This window comes from Ammodytes marinus (genome assembly GCF_949987685.1).
Source record: "Ammodytes marinus genome assembly, chromosome: 7".
NCBI lineage: Eukaryota > Metazoa > Chordata > Actinopteri > Uranoscopiformes > Ammodytidae > Ammodytes > Ammodytes marinus.
Window position 1 is genome coordinate 10971792 of NC_137211.1, and position 22178 is coordinate 10993969.

General features: G+C 41.9%; 2 protein-coding genes across 3 annotated transcripts; both read right to left on the bottom strand.

The window, feature by feature from the left end:
- Window positions 1-195: 195 nt before the first annotated feature.
- On the bottom strand, window positions 196-11290 carry LOC307253273 (zinc finger protein 335-like). 2 transcript variants are annotated; one of them, XM_080031248.1, is made up of 28 exons: window positions 11190-11290; window positions 9430-9625; window positions 9005-9278; window positions 8815-8892; window positions 7363-8511; window positions 7090-7281; window positions 6807-6971; window positions 6433-6691; window positions 6164-6341; window positions 5941-6053; window positions 5798-5816; window positions 5516-5632; window positions 5189-5265; window positions 4833-4993; window positions 4500-4720; window positions 4307-4406; window positions 4121-4209; window positions 3743-3999; window positions 3493-3598; window positions 3198-3395; window positions 2859-3001; window positions 2575-2714; window positions 2326-2420; window positions 2126-2212; window positions 1908-1991; window positions 1742-1801; window positions 1488-1593; window positions 196-959 (listed from the first exon to the last, which is right to left on the bottom strand). In XM_080031248.1, exons 2-28 carry the CDS (start codon window positions 9619-9621, stop codon window positions 838-840), a joined length of 4782 nt encoding a protein of 1593 aa, XP_079887374.1. In that variant the 5' UTR covers window positions 9622-9625; window positions 11190-11290; the 3' UTR covers window positions 196-837. The 2 variants fall into 2 exon arrangements, with proteins under 2 accessions (XP_079887374.1, XP_079887375.1); XM_080031249.1 differs by lacking the exon at window positions 11190-11290 and adding an exon at window positions 10872-10992.
- A 1029-nt stretch (window positions 11291-12319) lies between these two features.
- On the bottom strand, window positions 12320-16755 carry mmp9 (matrix metallopeptidase 9). The gene is made up of 13 exons (XM_080030519.1): window positions 16429-16755; window positions 15934-16172; window positions 15626-15774; window positions 15377-15505; window positions 15084-15257; window positions 14782-14955; window positions 14518-14691; window positions 14255-14410; window positions 13953-14157; window positions 13713-13852; window positions 13472-13622; window positions 13181-13284; window positions 12320-13063 (listed from the first exon to the last, which is right to left on the bottom strand). Exons 1-13 carry the CDS (start codon window positions 16564-16566, stop codon window positions 12939-12941), a joined length of 2058 nt encoding a protein of 685 aa, XP_079886645.1. The 5' UTR covers window positions 16567-16755; the 3' UTR covers window positions 12320-12938.
- Window positions 16756-22178: the final 5423 nt, after the last annotated feature.

Below are 22178 nucleotides of genomic sequence, written 5' to 3' on the forward strand. Positions count from 1 at the left end.
TTGCCCCTGTAAAGCACTTTGAGTGGCCTTGTGTTTGAATTGTGCTATATAAATAAACTTGCCTTGCCTTGCCTTTTGCAAACAGTGATTCTTCCGTAATGACTGTTTTCATTGAGTCCACAGTATTTCAAAGTAAATACAAATAACTTTAGGAAAAAAGTCCATACTTGTAAAAACTGCACATTTATGGACACATTGAAGAATATACAGAGGTATACACAAAGTGATTTATTTGGTGTCAGCTTTCAGCTTATTAAACACTTTATATTCACCATATCAGCACATATCCTCCATCACTGGACAGAAGACAAATGCAAAAGCTATGTACATATCAATTTTCCGTAAACACAATGTTGTGGAATTCTAACAATTAACATATCTTATTACAGATCAAAAATAAACAGTCCCTTTTCATATCACTCCATCCAAAAACGCTCATTTAGACGCTCTGCATATTTTCGAAAACATAATATAATAAGCCATTTGATTTTCCTTGATAACATTATCTTGCAAATGAAAGCAGTTGAGGCACGTCAAGACAAATAATTTGCTTGACAGTACCAACCTACCTTGCTTAAATTAACTCATATAAATGCACAGCCTCTATGATTAAGTTAGAAGCAATCGGTGAAATAATTTGAATTTACAAAAGGCTGTTGATCTTATTTGACAGTGCAATGGCCCCATGGGCAGATGACACTATGGGGGAGTCAATGCTTTAGTTTACAGGCTGCTGAATGCATAAATAGGTTGAGGTCAGTGTACTTGTCAGCTCATAGTGGTTTGTGTTGATCCTGCTTTGTGTAGGTTTGTACCGTGGTACATTTAAAAAGCCCTCTATTCGCCTGTGAAGGTAATGACGTCATATTGGATGCCTTGCTGCTGCAGTTGCTCCAGCTGTTCCGGTGTGGCCTCAGTGTAGACGGTCCGGGTCTGCGTCATGGCTGCATCTGCTACGGCTATAAGAACAACACGTGTCATTTGATAATGCCAGTTTTCATAGTTCATTTTTGTTTAATCAAGCTTATACTTTTTCATTACAGATAAGATGAGGAACTAGTTACCCAATGGACCACACAGGTGTAGCAGTATATTTTAGCTCATTATCTCATGAAGCAATACGTTTCCATTCAAATTTCACTAAGGTTGGAAAATAAGCTAGCAGAGAGCTTGCTGTTGCCAACTTATTGGTGTGTTTAGGAGAGCATCGACATGCTGTAAGTGTTTCACTTGTGTTCTAAAGAACAACCTCCAGCAAATTCCCTTTAAAACAGCATGAGTGAAAAGTTGTTTGGCAGCTGCATGGGAGCATCCTGAAATACACCATAAGGGAGGAATTTTTAAATAGTGCTGCTGTTGTCAACTGCATTAACTTGCTATAATGGCGAAAGATTGACAAAAAAAATAAAAGGCAGTCAACGGCTTAAAGGAAATGTGTAAACATAGAGACGGGTGGAAAGTGGAGTGCCATCTGTTCTGGAGCTAACCTGTGACAGCAGAGTGGGCAACAGCCTCCAGATCTTCAGGATTCACTATCTGTTGCTCCGAGCTCACTGGTAGATACTGGATCTGACCGTCATGGCTTACAGCAATCTGAACACATAAAGAACATGGAACAATTATTTTTCAGAAAAGAAAAACAACTCACTGTAGAGCATTTTGAGGGTATCTGCCCCACTTTGTCAGTAACCATTTTAACATCTTTCTGTGGAATTCTCTACATCATTAATATCTTCATCACCTGCTGCTCCTGAAGAAAGCCCCCTTCATGCTCATACTGGATGATCTGTCCATCTGGCATCTGAGGAACAGGAGAGCAGTTAGAACAAGACTAAAACGTTATCGCCTTTAAGCACCGCGTTCATCCAACAGCTATGGACGACTTCTTATGGAGGTTTTACACTGACCTGTATGTGGTTGCCATCAGCTAACACTACATACTCCTGAGGGAGCAAATGCTGCACTCCATCCTGTGAGATGATATACTGAACCTGAAACAGGACAAGTGACAAATGAGTTGAGACGAAAGCAAAGTACTGTAATAAGGGCTCTGTATGTATAGTATACATTTCCGAAATTCCATTATCATCATGTACATTAGAAAATAACGTGGTATGGCTCTTACCTCAGTCACCTGGTTTTCTCCCGTCATCAGGTGCTGAACTGTCTGTCCATCAATGGTGGTTATCTGCTGGATGTATGTGCCCTCCTCCTGAATAATGTACACATTCATACATTTAGTTATAGCATGCAGAATGGCATATATGTTTTGTGCAAAAATAAAAATGGGAAAATTATTCAAATATGTCCAGTGAACACTAGTACCTGATCTGATGCCTGTTCTTGTGATACAATGATGTGCTCCTGTCCCAAAGCCTGCAACCGCTCTGGATTGATCACTGTCTGATGTCCCTGCAGAGCTGTTAAAAACAAACGCATACACTGAGTTTTGGTTTCACACTGAATGTTGCTGCTCTTTGTATCCTATAAGCAGGTTTTGAACCCCAGTACCTTGTGTCAATAATTCATCTTTAATCTTTATACGTTTTGTTTGGTGTTATGCTGTGTCCTTACACTGTAGTGTGGCCAGGGCCTCCTCATCGCTGTTGACTATGATGGTTTGCTGAGATGTGGGGTTACGGCTCTTGCGAGCGGGATTATCCTGACTGTGAAGACGCTCCATATGAAACTTCAGATGGCCATTGCGGTTAAACCTGAGATATTAGGCAGAAAAAGAAAAAAAACATCAACATTGACAGCTTTTATATTACTATTCTAATGCATACAGGAATGTTACATCAGACATCCTAATGTTCACCAAATAAAAGTTTAGTTCTGATTAAAAAATTGGTTCCCACCTTTGTCCACACAGTTTGCAGGCAAACGGTTTCTCATTGGTGTGTGTCATCACATGCCTGCGCAGGTCTTTCTTGTTTTTGGAGGCAAAACTACAATGTGGACACTTGTGAGGGCGCAGATTGGAATGCAGCTCCATGTGAGCCTAAAAAAGAAGAAAATATGCATATGAGAGGGAAAAGCTTCTATGTTGTCTTTCACTCTGTCAACACATACTGTATGTCATGAGCTGTTAGATATTCATGACCGTTTAAACTGTCACTAGTGAAAAATATTCAATTGATTTGTGGCAGCCTGGGACTATTGTGGAAAATAGTGCTGCACGATGTATAGAGACTCACCTTGACCTGCTGCCATGAGCTGGAGGTCAAGTCACAGTCGGGACACTTGAATGTGTTGGGATCCACGTGCGCCCTCTTGTGGTTCTCCATGTCAGAGCGTCCGTGGAAAGACTCAAAGCATATGCGACAGGAAAACTTCTTGGTGCTAGGACTGGGAGAGCCCAGGTCAGAAGGAGAGGCTGGAGCTTCACTACTCAGCTGAGAGAGAGAGAAAAAACAAAAGACACAGTCAGAGAGGCGGGATAGGGTAGACACACATCGTCACATACCAAAGAAACTGATATCTTTCAGTTACCTCAACTTGTTCCAAAACACCATCGGGCAGTGCAGAAGCAAGGTAGTACTTTTCACTTTTCAGGCTCTCCTCTTCTACAGCCTGAGAAGGACTGCTATCACCATTACTGCAATGACACAGTGTTTTATGGCACCATAGACAGTTGAGACATCAACAACAGGTACATTCAATCTTGTTATAATTAAACTAGTTGTGTGATGGAGTTTGCCAATTTTACAACTTCCGTTCTAATGAGAGAAAACTCCGTTACCTGTATTCAGGGATATGATCGTCTTCTGCAGCTTGTTCCACCACACTGAATTCCCCTCCGCCCTCGTAGGCCTCGATGGCGATCTGGGTGAGTTCTCCTGTTTCAGAGGTGGCTGTCTCATAGGCCTCTTGAAGCACCGTCTCACCGTTCTCAGACACATGGAAGGTCACCACCTTATTGGCCTGACCTGGTGCTGAGGTCACCGTACTCCACGTGCCCTTTCCCAAGGTTTTGCCTTCTGACTTCAGAACAGCCACCTGACAAGCAAAAACAGTCCCATTTTGTTTGTTTTTTATTTCCAATATGAAATAATACTTTCCACATGTTGCACGCTTACGTAAATGGATATATTTTTTTTTAATGAGCCATTGTACCAACCTGTAAAGTGTTTCCAACCAATTCGCGTGCATTGCTCATATTCAGCAGCAGATCAAGGGCATTCTGGGCAGATAGGTCACTGGATCCAGCTGAGGAACACAGAGAGCAAAGGTCAGCATTCATCCTTAAGGTGAAACACCTAATCAAAAATACTAAAAATGTATTTTAAATGGCAAGATGTCTGACCCTGTTCATAGATGATGGTGGTGTTTCCCAATGCGTCCTGGGACACTGAGGCATTTTCAATACCCTGCATGGCTTGTAGTGTCGCAGAATTCACTGCAACCTAATGGAGGGTGAAAGTGAAATGTTAGTGGATACTTAAATGTTATCCAGATTGGGCACAGAATAAACAACAGCACATTTCTGGCAGACTCACAATAGTGTCTTGCATGCCCTGTGAGTCCTCTTGTTGTTGTTTGAGCTCCTCTATCTGTTGCAGGGTGAAGAAGGGTCGGCGTCGCTTCCTTACAGGCTCCTCAGGGTGAGACATAGACCACTCTTCAAACGCCTCAGTGTGGCGACACTGCACATGTAGACGCAAGTTCTTCCTGTGCTTGGTCATGAAGTGACACATATCACAGGAGAAAGGCTTGTCTCCTGTAGAGGACACACATGTTTAGCAGTGTTAATAAGGCAGGATTGCATTAACGTAGTAAGATAAAAACACGCTCAGTATAAATGAAACTAAGCCTGTCACTGCTACACTAACCTGTGTGTTTGATGGCCAGGTGAGAGACAAGGAACTCCTCTTTAGAAGTGGAGTATTTACAGTAGTCACACTTGAAGGGCCGGTCGTTGGTGTGGGACAGCTGATGGTTGAGCAGCAGCTTCTTGTTGTCACAAGTGTAATCGCAAAATTCACACTTGAACCTGGCACATGCAAATGCAACAGTTATTTATTTAAATTATACCATCATGACTAAAATCAAACAAAATGATCAATGTTGATTAATTGAGGAATATTCTAGCAAATTGCTTATCCACAATGCTGTTGCATTCATGTTTTTCATATACAGACTGATAACATAAATGGGGAAAGGTGGAATAAATGTTTTTAATACTGACTTGCTGTCACCAAGACTCTGGATGTGGGTCAGAAGGTGCATTTTGAATGTGTAACGTTTCTTGAAGGATTTGCCACACTGTAAAGACAGAGGGGCATTGTAGAGAACTAGTAAATAAAAAGAAGTATTTCTAACATTGCTACCTTACAAAACTGTTGATGCAGGTAAATCATGTATTCAAAGAAGGAAGAGCGATAAAACAAGCATCTTACAGGAATAACAAGCGTCATGGTCACAAGCGTCACTTGTGATTATTGGCAACCACAATTTTATTTCATAATATTCTCAATATAAGAGTTCTTAAACTGTCAAATCTTTGTTATCTGACCTTGTCACACATGTGTGGTTTCTCGGAACTGTGGGTCTTCATGTGCTGGGTCAGTCTCTTTTGCAAGGGATAAACCCTGTGACACACAGGGCAGAGAAACTCTGAAACCGTCGGTGCCTGCAAAAATGAGCACAAAAGCCATAAAGTTGACGAAAAAGAATTTAACTGCAGTAATTATCCTACAAAATTCCGATTGTATAATAATATTATAATTACTATACCACAAGCATGATAGTCAGCAATAAACGCCCTTTCAAATATGGGAGACCTGGAATGACTTACCACCTCTGTCTTTATTTTCCTGTAGAGTGCAAAGCAAGAACAAACAAATCTGTAAGTACATTTAAATACTTGCTAATCGTGATCTGTATGAGTAATGATTTATTGTGTATGTCTCGCATGTCATTATTGTATGAGTAACTTACTTGTCTTTGTTGTGGACTGCTGAGTGGCGGGTGACATCTTTCTTGTAGACACTTGAGTAATCACACTCTTCACACTTGAACGGCTTCCTTCCTTCATGATTGAACATGTGTTCCTGCAAAACAGCCCGCAAGACTTTAAGGACAGGACACAGTGCAAACATGCATTGGGAACTGGTAATCTGAGCTCAGCCTGAATGTGGTGACCGCTTAAGATGCAACTGACCTTGAGTGAGGACCAGCGTTTGCAGTGATAGTTGCACTGGAGACACTTGAACATCTCTGGGTCATTGCCTTCATGAGAGTCCACGTGGAAGCGCAAATCTTCTTGAGTAAGGAAGCGTGAGCCACAGATCCAGCAGTTGTGAGGTCTCAGGAGAGGTTTGAGAGATTTATAGTATCGACTGGAAGATAATGAAGAGGAAGACGCTAGGTTGCTTGTTGTTAAAGCTGTATACTGTTTTTAACACCTTTATTGAATAATGTGATACTTACTTTCGATTGATGTACTTCTTATATTTCTTACGAAGAAAACGCTTGGAAGGTCGGCCTCGTTTCCTGTGGAAGAACTCCTCTTCTGGCTGTGTGTTGGATGAAGGGTCTTTGTTCTCAGAGTCTGATTGGCTTATCACTGCCTCAGCTGTGTCTCCATCGGCCACCGTAGCGGGACCATTGTTCAATCCAGATGAGCTCCCCTCTTCAGGTGCACTTGCATCAGCGCTAACCCTGGGCTTGTTCGAAATACTTTCTGCTTCTGTAATTAACATTTGAAAAAGAGGAATGTAAACATAGCAAGCTCAAGTGTAAGCTTTGTGGTGTAGTTTCTCCTGTGCCGTCATAGAGTCTGTTTTTTTTTAATGAAAACCGACCTTTGCCGTTGTAGCCTTCATCTAACAGGCTGTACTTCCTTGGACGGCCAACCTTGCGACGGGGACGCCCGTGGGAGGAGGAAGAGATAGGAGGAGCAGGCTTCTTTATAAAAGCAGGTGGTCTTCCATTACAATCCTCAGCTGCTGGGTTGTAGTCACTATCCTCTGGAGATGAACAGGGGAGCAGGAAGAATAATAATAAGCGAATACAATTTTTATTCTTTGAATGATTCACCAAGTCAACAACCTGCTCTGGAGCTTAGTGAAAATCTGTCTCCCTGACCTTCAGCATCATCAATAGCACCAGCATCCACGAGATCCTCCTCCTCTTCTTCTGCTGCTGCTGCTTGTTGGGGCTCTGCCGCCTTCTGCTGTGCCGCCTTCTTCACTTCAGCTTCCTCCCTTTCTGCTTGGCGACGGGCCAACGTCTCGCTTTTAGGAGGCCGTCCACGCTTACGCTTCTTTGGCACGTCCCCTGAAAACACAGAAGAATTATTTGAGAACTTACAACTAAATGTCTATGTGATTCATCCCCAACCACACTATGGCACCTTACCTGCAGGTCTGAAGTGTTTGTCTCTCATGTGCTTTATGAGTGTGTCTTTGGAGGCACTCTTGTAAGGACACATTTTACACTTGAACTGCTGTACAATCACTACTTCCATCATCTCCTCCAACTCAGCAAGGTTTGGCGGTCTGTCTCCACAGCCTCCTGCCACTGTTGAGGCCTCCATCTCCATCTCCCTGACCTGCATAGCTTCAGCCTGTGGCCCCTGGGAGCCTTGGGGCTGCTCTTGGCTGGGTGAGCATTGTTGTGCCGGCTCAGGCTCTGTGTTGGCTGTGTATGTCCCACTGCTGCTGATGTAAGTCCCAGACTGGCTCTCGCTGCTCTCAAAGGCTTCAGGAAGCCCTCCTGAACATGCAGTGTCCGCCAGAGGGTGATCTGATGAGGAGCTGTCATCGGCATAGAGTGACGCCTCTGGGCCATTGCTGCTCTCCATGTAACAGGAGTGCTGGGGCTGCTGTTGGGAGTGCTGCGGCTGATCTGGATCTTGGTTCTGCTCGTCATCTTCATCATCGTCGTCATCATCATCATCATCATCATCATCATCATCCCTCAATTGATACTGAGAGCAACCTGGTTGCTCAGAGTCAGCAGCTGCGACACAGTCGCCTCCGTACCCTGCCCCATACTGCCGACTCATCTGGGTCCGGTGGTCTGCGCTACTGTCAATGTAACTGCGTGAATGATGCGGTCGCTCTCCGTCGTCCACCGCACACTGCAGATAGCGAGCGCTGCACTCCACCACGTAGTGACCTCGGCTGGTGGGGTTTGAGTCGGCACCGCTGCATTCCACGTACCCAGGAAGGTCCTGGTCACTGTTGTCCCCGCTGTAGTCAGGGAAACCTGACTGGGAGCGTGTCTGGTCGGGTTCCTCACCTGAACACTCCACATAGGAAGATAAAGACTCCCCCGTCTGGTCAGGACCGTCTGCACTGGAGTCCATGTACTGAGAAGGGTGGGAGTGCTGCGGCTGGTCAGGCTGACTGCTGTCCTCTGGGTAACCCGAGTGGCCAGGCTGATCGTCGTGCATGTCTCCCTGGTCCCGACAGGTGGACGTGGGGCCCTCTGCTAGAGCTTCTATGGCTATACGACCAGAGAGGGCTGAAGATGACATGTGGGCTACCAGGCTACTAGGAGCACCTTTAACGGACAAATATATAAAAATGGATGGTAAAATTAATTTAAAGGGATTTTCATACTGTGTGTGTTACCAGTGGACTTTAAATTACTTCAATACAAGTAAAATTGTTAGAGGAATAAATCAAAATGCTTCATAAGAAGTTGACAGAGAACGGTTACATCATGTATCAGCTCTATAATAAATGTTGTCTGGGAAACATCCCACCCAGTATTCAGTACATGTTCTTGACTATAATTTTTTTTTTTTTTTTTTTTAAATCGGCTGAAGAATTAATGAATTTGCGATAACAATAGTACACTCACCATCATCTGGCCCTTGTAATATCAGATACTGGGTTGTTTCTGCACCTCCATCTTCTGCACTGGTCACAGCTATGCAGCCTAATAGAAGATGAACAGACAGGATCACATCTCTGCCAATCTGTTATTAACTAATAAAAGTAACGCTGTTTGAACAAGGATGTAACAGAAATTGGAGTATCAGTGGAAATACCCATGATGTCGGGGCCGATTGTGGACTCTATTATCTTGTCAATGGCAGACCCGAGGTCTGACGAGGTGGAAGCAGTTGAGTCAGAAACCATCATGGCTCCCTCAGACGCAGCACTGGAGTGGACCAGCACTTGGGCCGACTCAGACACCAGCACTGACTGAGTGACTGTGGACACACTGGACACACTGGTGGACTGGGCCACTGAGGAGGAGTCTGGGAGATGGACTGATGAAACTCTCACGTCGGTACTGGAGCTGGTTTCTGGGATGAACACCTTGACATGGAGGGGCAAGGACATGAAGACAAGGAATGACAAAAGCCTAACTGTTATATGCAGTTTTGGTGCCTTCAGGACACGGCTATTTTCCCCACATGCCTAAAATAAAAGTTTTAGTTTTTCTTTGTTTATTAAAAAAAAGTTTTACCACAAGTCCCTCTGAACTCTGTCCCACATGACAGTCAGACTCTGGGGCCTGTGCGTGAGGGGCAGCAGCATCACTACTGTCTGCAGACATGGCCTCTGATGACTCCACACCCATTCCACTTTCGGACGGCTCCTCCATCCCTGAGGGACCCGCATCACTACTGCTCTCCACCTCATTCTCCTCCGAATCCATAACTCTGTACAAAAAAAAATAAAGATAAATTCTGTTCAAATATCTAACTGCAATATACTGCAGAATATGTTCACTAAATGAGAATTCATACAAAGTACATGCACTCCAGAACACTTGAAAAGTTCTGATATAATAAGGATATGTTTCATTCAGTGAACCTTTGAACATTTACTCCACTGTGAGTGTTCATTTTTTGTTAATATGTACAATTTACTAAAATGTCTAGACTTAAATGCTTAGGAGATGTAGGGCCGGTTTCACAGACATGGATTAAGCCTAGTCTTATACTAAATGGAATTTTGAATGGAGATTGTCCATTGAAAGTACAATTTAGTCCAGAACTAGGCTTAATCCATGTCTGTGAAACCGGCCCGTAGTTTTCCTACATTCATTTAAGCCAGGGATGTTGAGTTCCTTATTCATCATTTAATAAATGCACTGAAGAATATTTAGGATTCATACTTTGAACTAAATGCTCCAGGAGCTTCTCTAGCAGGGTTCCTACAGCTTGAGACAAGGTAGGTTTAAGGGTTTTTAAGACTTTTTTTAATGCATTCTTAAGAAAATGAAATACCAATTTTACATCAACTAAAACTGTAGAGAAAAATGGCAATTACTTTTGTTTCAATTCTGCATAAAATAGGACATCTTTGGTCCAGTGAATAAGTAAGAGGATCTCCTTGAAATGTTGAAAAATGTTTGTATTTACTCATTTTATTTCAGATCATTCAAAATACAAAACTAAAGACAAGAGCAACCAACAAAAGTGCCACTTAAATGCTTATAATAGGTCCATGCTTAAATGTTGCAAACACAAGTGTTTGCAAATTATAGCCTATATGAAAAAAGTTTAAGTCTTAAATTGCAACATCAGAAGAAAGTAAATTAAATACTCATGTCTCAACATTTTAAATATTATTTTCATTTTAACAATTAACAATTTTAGATGAACTTATTCAATGCCTTTAAAGACTGACAAGATGTACGAACCCTGTCTACAAAAGCAGCGTGAGTATTTAGCTAGTGATTTTGGTGTCAGTCTACTATTACGTTGTTTTCAGTCCATGACGTGAACATGGGTATGTATTGAAGGTTTCTCATGCTGCTCATAGTTGCACATAAATGTTGCCAACGTTGGGTAAGAACAAGAACAGCTAACGTTAGCTTGTAGCTGTCAACTAGCATTGTTGTCAGCTCAGTATCTTGTTCGCCGAGCCTGCAAAATAGACTTAAATGTCTCTAATTCGTACAGTGGTAGTTGGAATGGTCGAGCAGGACAACGTTATTGAATGAAGACATGTCACCGATGTAACCAGGCTGAACTTTCAGGTGCAACAGCCTCCAACATAATGTGTTAGCCGTTTTAAATTGGGCCTAGCTGCCCTTCCTCCTGCCTGCTCCGCGGCGCCATTTTACACCAGCAGACCCCGTTTTACACTCAGGCGTTCTCAAAGCTCTACTGGGGACCTCGAGGGCCTCAACTGCGGCAGACCGCCCTAATGCTCTCCCTGAAGAAAATGAAAACATTTATCCCCCCCGCCCCTATAATCTCCACGCTTTTTTCTTACCTTGTGTTTACGAGTAGAAATGTATCCGTTGGTGTAGATGCGCTAAATCGGCCAGAAATTAGTAACCGAAAATTGTTGCTTCATTCTAGTCGGGCGCCATGAGACTCTCATCGCTTCCTGTCCGTGCAACCGGATCTTATTTATTATGTTTATGGAAAATCGACTGAATTGCTTGTAGCCTGGCATTGATATATTTTCCAGTTTTAAATATTTGTGCCTACCGATCGATTGTTCGTTACATAATTGCTTAATATATCCGGAAAATGTTATGTTAATAATCACTTTGTGGACTATTGTTTTAAGAGGAAGGCGTAGTACGCCATTGAATGCGGAGTAATATGCAATCTTCTCATGGCAGATGTTTACAGCTATGTTGTTTTATATACTACTACTATCTATGGTTTACAGCTACAGACGGTAGTCGATACAGCAGAAAGTATTTAAATTACATTTCTATAGCCCAGGTGGTGTCAAATACAGGAAGGTATTCTCTGTTTTGGGGACGTGGATAATAATACAAGGTTAGATCATTCATGCACACGTCAGTTTATCAACGGGGTTCCTACAGATCCTTAAATTAATCACACAACAAGGCATTAAAGGGTAGGCTATACTATTGATATGTCAATGATATATAGGCTACCTGTCTAAAGTCTTACAAATGCTAATATATGGAGAGTTAGATTTATAAGTATTATTTTTCTGGCATTGCAGTTTCAAAACTAATTGATTACATTTAATTCTCAAATAATTTACAAATGCCTATCACATTGATGTCACGATCATATGACCCGATACGGTCACGTTGCAACATTTACACATTTGTATTTGGGGATTTTTAGTCGTGTTTTGTATGATCTGAAATTGAACGACATCATATAAAAAAAAAACATATTTTTCAATGTAGCCTATCATCTTACTTTCTATCTTCTAGCAAAGACGTCAAGGTTTGGGGAAACATCTTCCCTGATGTTGTTTTATTTCACAGCTTTGGTTATTGTTAAATTGGGGTTTAATTTAATTTAGAAAGTCCTGAAAAGTATTTGTGTTACTGCCTTGAGCAATGGGAACCCTGTACCAAGTGTTTCAATGAACGATTGAGTCAGATCAGATGACAATGGTAGACTAGGTAGTTCACAAGCTATGTTTATTGCATCGAAAGTTAAAACTTAAATACAAAACTTGTCAGTCTCATAAATAATTTCAGTGAAGAAGACATGCATTGTCTTCCAGTGCAAGTAACAGGCGTCAAAGCCATTTTCAGAATTACATACAATGAATTATACAAAACAAACAAGCTTAAGGACACAAAATAATAACAATATTAGATGTTGCTATAAATACCAAAAATAATCCAATACTGTTAAAAGAGTCTGAACCTGCCAGACATGAATAATCTGGAATTTGATCCAGAGATAGCTTTTGAGAATATTTTGTTGTGGTTTTGGGTCTTACACTTTTCGACCACCAGATTCAGTTCACAGATAATCAAACGGAAGGCAGGGAAGTGCAAAGGTTGTCATTTGCTTTGCTTTCCTTGGCCCTTTGGCTCATTTTAAGTCCAATGCTGTATTTTTCAGAATGGGCCAACATCAAGGATAGCCAACTATTCACATCCCAAAAAGCACACACATACAACAGGCGCTTTACACGAATACTGCATCACATTCTCCCCGACACCTGCACAGTAGAAAGGAAATGTTGCTTCCACATCACAGACGATTTCCAGCTCATCCCTGTGTGTTGATCTCAGTAGAAAGTGGTTGAAGGATCTGTGCACTTGAGGAGGTCATATTTCACATAGCCCACACGATCCACCTGTCTGCGGGAGTTCATACGCCAGTAGAAGCGGTCACGGCAGAAGTAGATGTGACCTAAGGCAGAAATATTGAAATTAAATGACTAGGATCCTTAAATGCAACAGTCTACTGCTGTTTGCCCAGTTTGTTTATATAGCTCAATACACATTTGAAATTGAAAGGTTTCCTTACCTTTGTAGTGGAATACATCATGAGCATCATTGGGAACTCCACCAAAGACGCTGTCTGTGTATCTAGGGTACCCTTTGTCGATTTTCTGGGCCTTTACATCAAACCTGTGTTAATCAAACATAAAATCATGTACGTCATTAAAAATGGCAAAACCAATCAGTCGCCCTGGTCTTAAATCGATGCAGACTTTGATTTGGTTATGGGTGTGGTTCACTGAGTTTTAGCTGACAATATTCCAGCAGCAGACATGCTTCCAAACCAGATTTCAATATGCCCAATTTTTTAACTCACCTCCAGAAGTTCTCCCCGCTGAAGAGCAGCACTTTTCCCTTGCCCCTCTGCAGTGCTCCCTCCACCTTCTGAATGTTGCTGGGAAGGCCGAGCTTCTCTATGCTGCGAGGACCTAGAACACTTTTCCCTGTGTACACCCAGAATCGGGTCCCTGTAGATAGAAAATGATCATTGTGAAAATTGTCGCCACTTTTGGCTGGAATTGTTATGTTCCCTAATGCGCTGTATGGGGCTTTCTTACCTGAGAAGAAGTACAATTTCTTTGTCAGAATGTCCTCGAAGGATGAGTCAATGACTTCTGGTAGAGCTGGCCACCTCTGAGAAATAGACATTGGTCCCTTTGGCCCTTCATTACTCCTGCTGGACATCTTCCAGTAATGTCTGTTGATTAATGCATACAATAAAAACACGTTAACAATTTTTTTGTTAATGTAGCTGCTTTTTCTTTATTTCACTAGGGAGAATAGACTGCTCTCCTCACCCGTCCTTGAAGAAATTTAGTTCTCCTTCAATCGTAGTGATGGTGTCAAATTTGGTCAACTTGCAAGCGTCTTCAGTCGGATCCACAGGTCGTGTGGTGGTGGTGGGTTCGGGTACTTTTGTAGTCTCATCAGGGTCTGGGTATGGGGTAGTGGTGGTGGGGGGGTTGGGCTGAGGTGGGGTGGGATCAGGGCCTGTTTTGGGTCCTGTAGAATAAAAACAATAAGGTGTTGGTTGAGAACTAATTGTGCAGAAGTTGTAAAATAATTTTTATCACGATGAAGCAGATTATCATGACCTCACCATAGAGATATTGAATGCCTTCAATGTCGTCTTCATGCAGGGAGAAGTCTTCCGCATAGCTGTACATGGGGTACATGAGAGCGTCTCTTATGTTTGAGTGTTCCAGGCCAAGGGCATGGCCAAACTCATGGGCTGCTACCAGGAACAGACTGTAACCTGACACACAAACAGTAGAGTAAGGAATATTAATGATAAGGGTAAATGTGTATATATTTATAGCTTTGACCTACTCTGCTATCTTCTTTTTTCTATTCGTTACTCACCCTTGTCCGGACAGAAGCCCCATTTCTTGTCCTCATCATAGTTGTCAGTGGTACTGCACCACAACTTGCCATCTCCTCGTCCCTCACTAGTGCAGGAGTCATACTCTTTACCCAGGAACACAAAGGGGAAGTGGCAGGGCTCTCCCTCAGAGTTTCCTCCAATTACAGCGGTTTCTGGCCAAACAAAGTTAAAACAACAGTAAGAAATCAAGCCACTGTGGCCGCACTCCACTGCATTTATGCATTGTGGTTTATGTCACTCACCGCGAGTGGGACAGAATCCATATTTCATGTCCTTGTCAAAGTTGTCTGTGGTGGCACACCAGCGGTAGCCGTCTCTGCGGCCCTCTGTGGTACAGCTGTCATATTCCTTGTCTTGAAAGACGAAGGGGAAGACACACTCTGCTCCGTCCGCGTTTCCCCCAAATGTGTACAGAACTGTCAAGATGAGAAAAGGGGGCAAGGATGAGCGGTTGAAATGGGTCAGAGTGCCAAACAAGCAAATGTCCTATTCTGGCTGACCTCTGACCTATGATTTCCTTTGCAGAATAAATAGCTAATCTTACGTTCACTGGGGCAGAAGCCAAATTTCTTGTCTCTGCTGTAGTCGGCTGTGGTGGCGCACCATGGCAGGTTATCTGTCCGGCCTTCAGTTGTACAGGTGGTGTATGATTTCCCCTCAAAGACGAAAGGAAAGTGGCACATGGCACCCTCCGCATTCCCATAGCGAGTCTTCACAGCTGTGGTGAAAAACACAATTATTGAACTACATAAAGTATACACTAGGGGGAGACAGCCTCTCAATAATTGTTGATGGTGAAGCACATCAGACTGTGTGTATTTTGGCATGTCTGATTACCTGGCCCTGTTCCCAAAGTCCAGTACTCATCATCGTCAAAGTGGGCGTCTCCCTGCATACCCTCACCAGGAGGATAAGCGTGCGCCAGTAAGCCATCCTTACCGTCGAATGGGTATGGGTCTCCGTGGTCTGAACAGAACATGCAATTTCACATCAATCTTTGATTTTAGACTTGTACTCAGTTCAAAATTACAATTCATTCATGCTACAGCACAACAGAGATGAAATGACCACAGCACAAACACATACCGGCTTTTCCAAAGGATATCATGATGTCAGCGGTCCCATCAAAGAGGCGGGTAAAAGTCAGAGGGGTCACTTCACTCCACACCTTGAAGGCTCTGGCAAAGGCGTCATCAATCAGAGACATCTCCATGTCTGGGGAATAATTGAGGATCCTGTGGAGAACAACAACATGGCACTCTGCCTTCAGACTTATGGTTGGGGATGTAAGGGAAGTTAATTGTTGATATATGTCTCCATCAGTGGATACCATTACAAAGCGCATGCATTATAATGTCATTATCTCTAGTAAACAAATCTTTCTGTCTATTCACCTATAAGTGACATCTTGATGGTCCCATTTGAGGTCTCCTTCAAATGTTGCATAGTTGGCCACATCAGGAACCCCACATCGGGGCTGTTTCATGGCCTCTAGGGTGGACTTATCCAGCTGTCCCGTCTCCTCCAGACCCATCTGCCTCTGCATCCTTTTCAAAGCCTTGGCGGTGGATACCATAGACTGAAAGCCACTGCGTTGCACCGTGTCTATGTAGCCAAACTTCTGCAGATAACTCTGGCAGGAGGACAAACAATTGTTTAATGTGATGAGCATGGCAGAGTGGGTATGAAGTAAATCATTTGGAACACAAATTAAATTCTATAGGTTGTGTGTCTCATATAGCTTGAATTTAGAAGACAAACATTTTCTCCTGTCATTAACATTTTGGTAGGGATCTCTGTTTGGGTAATTACCTCCCCGCACAGCATTACTGCACAGTGCTTTTGGGTATTTTACTCCATCAAGACAAAACAAACCATCTGCTACTCACTTCTGCCAGCTCCGTATCAGTCATGTTTTTGATGATGTCCCCTGGGAAGGTGACAAAGACGGACTTGAGGGGAAGGCTCCATCCATCCTGAATGCTTATCCCCAAAACTAAACACACAGCTAAAGCGCAGCATCTCATGATGAGATCTACAGTTGATAACTGCAAAATGGAAAATAAATATTGAAAAAATAATATAATTGTAGTTTTGCAGTGAACAAGTGCTCAGTTAGAAAAAAAATGAAAAAGCGTCTCAGCTGAAAAACAACAGTGCTTCTCGTTCAGTGTTGGCTTCCCTCTTTGTTTTGACTGGTGGCTCTTGTTGTTGTCTCTGCTTTGTGCCCTTGGTTGGGGTTGTGGACCTTGTTTTTATGCAATTTAACATCTTAGTCACTTCACCTCGATCCCGCCTACTACTAACCACAACCCTCCCACTTACATTTTGACAGACTGTGTTGCTTAAAAGACATTGGGAATTTCCAAAATATCCACATTTAGATTTACCTAAGAGGTAATGATTGGTTAAGTAATTGTTCTTTTTTGGAGATATTTCAAGCTGGAAGGGCGCGGTATTGAGTCAATACTGGCAGTGGTAGATAAGACAAACGATGGCAAATATTATGGCAGCATTCAAGTTAATAAAGTCATCCATTAGTGCTTGAAAACCTACACTCTTAAAAGTTGCTATTTATTTAAGAATTTACATCATTAAAATGTGTATAAAGAGCTTCCACGAACGCAATAATGACATGCTCAGTGTACATTACCGTTGTCAACCTTTTACATTTGGTTAATGTATTTTTATCTGAGGAAAACATACTCATGATGGGATTCAGCCAGACACTTTGGTTATTTCTATGCTCAAAGTAATGACATAAAAAAGTAAGGTTCCACTTTTCATAAATAGACATTTGTTCCCTCTTGGTGTATATTTGGATACTGAAGAAAATGCCAAACTAGGTCAAGCCAAAAGTAGATTACAGAGACCTTGGACAAGAAATATGCTCTACTGTGATTGACTGTATTCTCAAGCGTATTAAACTTAATTAATATTAAAATGTTGTTGGTCAAATGATTGAGGTGAGATTGAGTAATCCCAACAGGGAACTACCTCCTTAATCATCATTATACACTCATGCTGATGCAACATGTCCTTTGGGTCCTTCCCCAAAATGACCCAACTCATTAGCAATGACTATTGCACCAAATATTTCTGTATTTTTCCCACCAATCTTCAGAACTCACTCTTCTATCTTACACGTCTCTATTGCGTAACAGTTTGAGCCATGTGTAAAAAAAACACAAAACAACATATTTTACTTGAATTCTAAAGAAGAACTTGTGCGATTGGCCAATCTACTATCTTGAGAGTACAAACTATGTGTAGTAGTAGTGTGCTGATTATACAGTATGTTTTAGGGTATGTGAGTATCAAGGTGTTGTGGGCAAGGATGTGTCTCAGCCAGCATATCATGACTCACTGCGATCCCACACAAATGGCCAAAGAAGCTGCAGATGAGGGGCTTTTTCTTTCAGTGAGTACACTGCTGACATCCTTTCTTCCCGTGCAAACATGTTTGCTTAGGTGCTCCGCTGCATTTTCCGAAGCATGACAATAAACAGCTCTCTTTCACTGTTGGGCCGAATCATAATACCCCTTGTATAGCAGAGAGGGTAGTTGCTGTCCATCACCCCGCAGAGTAAGGTGTATGTTATACTATTTATACAAGTGGCAAAAAAATATCTGCAACCGATACTGACTATTAATTAGGCGAAGATTTAAGAGCGGATCCCCTTTTACAGACTCTTTACTGAATTGCCTTTTATGGGAAAGTTCATCTTGTATCAATTTCCTAATGAAGAGGAGGTGTGAAGTGTTCAACCTCCTTCCTCATATTTGAATACATGGTTTCCTGATGTGGTTGATCAGGAACGTCACTCATTCCCCGTTTTCAACTTATTATTGAGACACTTGAAAAATGGTGTCATATCTCCTCCCCACAGAGTACTTCAGACTTATAATGTCCTTATTTGTTGTGGTTTCATGCTGGGAGCAGCAACAGTGATAATATAAATAGTTTGCTTCGTTGGATCAGTGTGTCTACACAGATGAAGTATAAATCTATCGAGTATGTTTCCAGTCCTGATAATACACAGATTTTGACAGTGATACAGAACACATATGCTCCTAAGGCGGATTGTTCATTTCCTTTGTTTATGATGCTTGTTGCCCTTAACTGACTCTCTGGAATTTTAATAGATTTTATTTAAAACAGGCACAAAAAGAATAACAGCTTTTCTGCAGTTACATCACAGTTACACACATCATTATTGTACACATATTTTTGGTCATAAATGTTACATTTAATTCAGACTAAAGCCGCAGCTCCATCCAGCTTTAAGTGCACACACCCTTATTCATTTGATGCTCATTCAGACACAAGTATAAGGTTATTTCTGTTTATATTGGGCTCCTCAGAGCACCCTAAGGCCTCCTCTGAAAAAACATCTGCCACTGATTTTACATGGCGTCAAAGGCTTAATGAATATGGCTCCATGCATTTTAACAAATGCCACATTTCATCTGTTTTCGCCACTGCTTCCAAAAATACGTCTGGCACAGAACCTCAAAAAATACACATTGTCAGTGTCGCGTTTAACCCCAAAATTGCCCTCAATCACAGTACAGCCCGTTGGCATTCACTGTATAATGGTATGACGTGGCCAACTGCGTGACCAAAGAGCTGGATAATATCACTGTAGAGCAGCAGGACCCTCACAGCTCACGTGGGTGGGATCTTTATTATTAAGTTAACCAACGACAGAACCATGTACTGTAATATCCAAAAGTCGTCATTTGTGACCGCTCTCTATTTTTCCTTGGGCTGCTTAGTGAAAACATTCCCATCTCGCTGTTGAATGTCCCGAGTCGACAGGGTCTACATGTTGCTATTCTAAGGTCCGTGACAGCTTTGGGTGAAAACCTTGATTATGGAGCTTATCATATGAATGAAACCATACAGGTTCTATGCTGAGATTTTTTTTCTGTTTTTTAGCTCTCTTTTAGCCTACTGTCTTCATATTTACAGTTCAGCATTCTGCAAAAAATTTGGCAAATTCATCCTTAATTGTGACAGACTCTGTTTAGTTTCCAACTGTCTTGTTAAAGCAAACTGTTTATGTCTTATGGTATGTTTCTAGCAGGCAGTTATAAATGCAAAGTTCACTTCCTGTCTGCCGTAGTTGATGTGGTTCTTTGGCCAGCTTCCTTGCTCAGCTGCGTTGCGTTTTACGACGGCTGGTTTTGTTGACTTTGTGGTGGGACACAGAGACTGTGCAACACGTAGAGTTGTCACTGTGTTTGATGTGGAGGGAGTGTTACCCCACCGCCACGTCCAGGTACTTTACCCAGCCCTGCTGAGTCTGCTGTGCCTTGTAGTTATTCTGGAAATAGCTTTGTTTTTATACCCCACTAAACTCACACATAAACACTTCATTTAGGCTTTCCAAGAAGTTTGCCTCTGTGTTTTCTTTTTCACCTCAGTATTATGACCAAAACAGAAATAAACAGCATCTCTAATGAATTGTCTCTCTATATTTGTAACCCTTTTTTGTCTTTGCAAGATACTTTGCATGTGTGTGGGTGCAACTGGGATGCTAAGCTCCTTAGAGCACAACAAACAAAAGCAATGACTCACACAAAACAAAAAACTGATCAAAACAACCAATTTCCAGGGCGTAAACCATGTTATGGCCCCCAAGCCATCAAGTGTCACTCATATAACAGCTTGTCTGTAAGGACTCATCAGCATGATACATTTGACAGCCATAATTCCATGAAAAAACTTAAGCAGTTGCCATAAAGCTGTGTATACAGTCATATGAACGGGGCCGAAGGACAACACAAGGCCACTGCTTTGACTCACTTCTCCCTTGAGCAGCAGACAGGAGTGTTACTTCTGCTTCATCAAACATTTGATCAAAATCTAGACGATTAGTCACATTTAGGAATATTACTAGCATACTGTGCCAACACTTGCTCATACATTATTTTAGTGTAAAAACCTTTATTATCAGCTGCAAAGGTTATGCGATCCCGATTCAGAGTGAGACTAAACGAAAGATATCAGACATACAACTTACAAATATATTTTTTTAAATGTTAAGGTGCACAACGCAGTTTCAGGGGAGAGGGATTTGTTTACATTTGCAGAGCCTATTTACATATTTACTCTAGATGTAATTCTTAGTATTTAATAATTCTATCATCATAAATCAAAATTAAATTATTTTGAGGCACCTTAAACCAAATGTAATACTATAATTAGTTTGTAAACAAAACTGTGGGCCCTGCTGCTGTAAACAACAGTGAAACAGTAACTTTTCAGGAAGCTTTCTAACTTCAAACAGTGTTCCAATACAGGGATCCAATTTTCCTGTGAGGAAAGTTTGTTTATTCAGTTATGAGAATATATTTTAGAAAATGTTCACTTCTCTGACACATCAAAAGTTACATATTGCACCTTTAAGATGCATTATATAGTACCTTCAGATGCCCAAAGGGCAATAATAGTGACAATCATAATCGTCATAAAGAAGTGTCATCCTTGTCACATCCCTCCCAAGATGAACAGTTAAAAAAAGGTTGGGTTAAAGTAGGTCATTCCGAGATGACACACAGATACTGGAAAAAAACTAAATAAAGGAACCAAACGAATTGTAGATAACAGCTGTGTGCATCTGATACTGTTCGAACCTTGCGGTCTTGAGACTTCATCCGGCTCAAATACGCAGACAGCGACTTTTTCTCATTCTGATATGAGGAAACGATGTTCTCCTGCACTGCCAGGGATCAAAGAGCAGCACCATGTTGACTTGATCAAAGTTGTAAAAAGATGAATGTCATATAAACTATTACTGCTTATCCATGTATTCTATCCCAATGCTCCAGCACCAAGTCTTTAGTGGCTACAGCAGACCAAACTTGCACACTTCCTGTTCTTCCACTCAGGTACTACAGGCTTGGGACACTCTGGTTCTGAGTAGTGAAACAGGATATTACAGAGTGTCCCCAAAGTTAAAGGGATACATTGGGTGCTTATGCAATGACTTTGTTGATACATGATTATAACATTTGTGGTTCTTTGTTAAGCAAAGCCTGTTGCTTTATGAGAACCAAACATTTCATGTTAGTTCAGTACATGGGTCACATGTGAGAATGGGAAATTATAAAGACATGTCATAACTGAGGTGTATAAATATACACATATATTTTTGGGCATTTTCTGCCTTTATTAGACATTGACTGTAGAGAGAGATGACAGGAAATGAGAAGTGAAGTGGTTCTTGGCCGGAAAGGAAGCGTAGACGCTGTGGTTCATGGTTGGCGCCTTCACCCCTCAGCCACCAGGCCACCTCAGGGAGATAGAACTTTAATTAATACTGTAGACGAGTTAATGTAATTATGTAATATCACTAAAAACAGCAGGCGGTTTTGGCCGAGTGCCACGCATGGGGGTAGACTGCGTCTGCTGAGGCGTTGGCTGCCAGTGCAGAGCAAATCCAGGCAGGCGGAGCTGTGTTGACTTTATGGACAGCCATCTTTCACCAGCACTGTTAAAAGCTAATTACTGCCAGTCATAAGCAGTGGCCTTTATGGGCGTTCCATCCTCTGTCATCCAAAGCACTGCCACAGGGAAGTGACAGCATGCACCCGGGGTGGGAGCCCTGATTGTTCCAAATATTATTATTGC

Coding starts and splice junctions, on each gene's coding strand:
- mmp9 (XM_080030519.1), bottom strand. CDS start 16,566: ATGAGATGCTGCGCTTTAGCTGTGTGTTTAGTTTTGGGGATAAGCATT. Junction 15,506..15,625: donor GATATCCTTTGGAAAAGCCG/GTATGTGTTTGT, acceptor TGTTCTGTTCAG/ACCACGGAGACCCATACCCA. Junction 13,853..13,952: donor CTAAATTTCTTCAAGGACGG/GTGAGGAGAGCA, acceptor ATTAATCAACAG/ACATTACTGGAAGATGTCCA.
- LOC307253273 (XM_080031248.1), bottom strand. CDS start 9,621: ATGGATTCGGAGGAGAATGAGGTGGAGAGCAGTAGTGATGCGGGTCCC. Junction 4,407..4,499: donor AGGGCATGCAAGACACTATT/GTGAGTCTGCCA, acceptor ACCCTCCATTAG/GTTGCAGTGAATTCTGCGAC. Junction 3,396..3,492: donor GTGTTTTGGAACAAGTTGAG/GTAACTGAAAGA, acceptor TCTCTCTCTCAG/CTGAGTAGTGAAGCTCCAGC.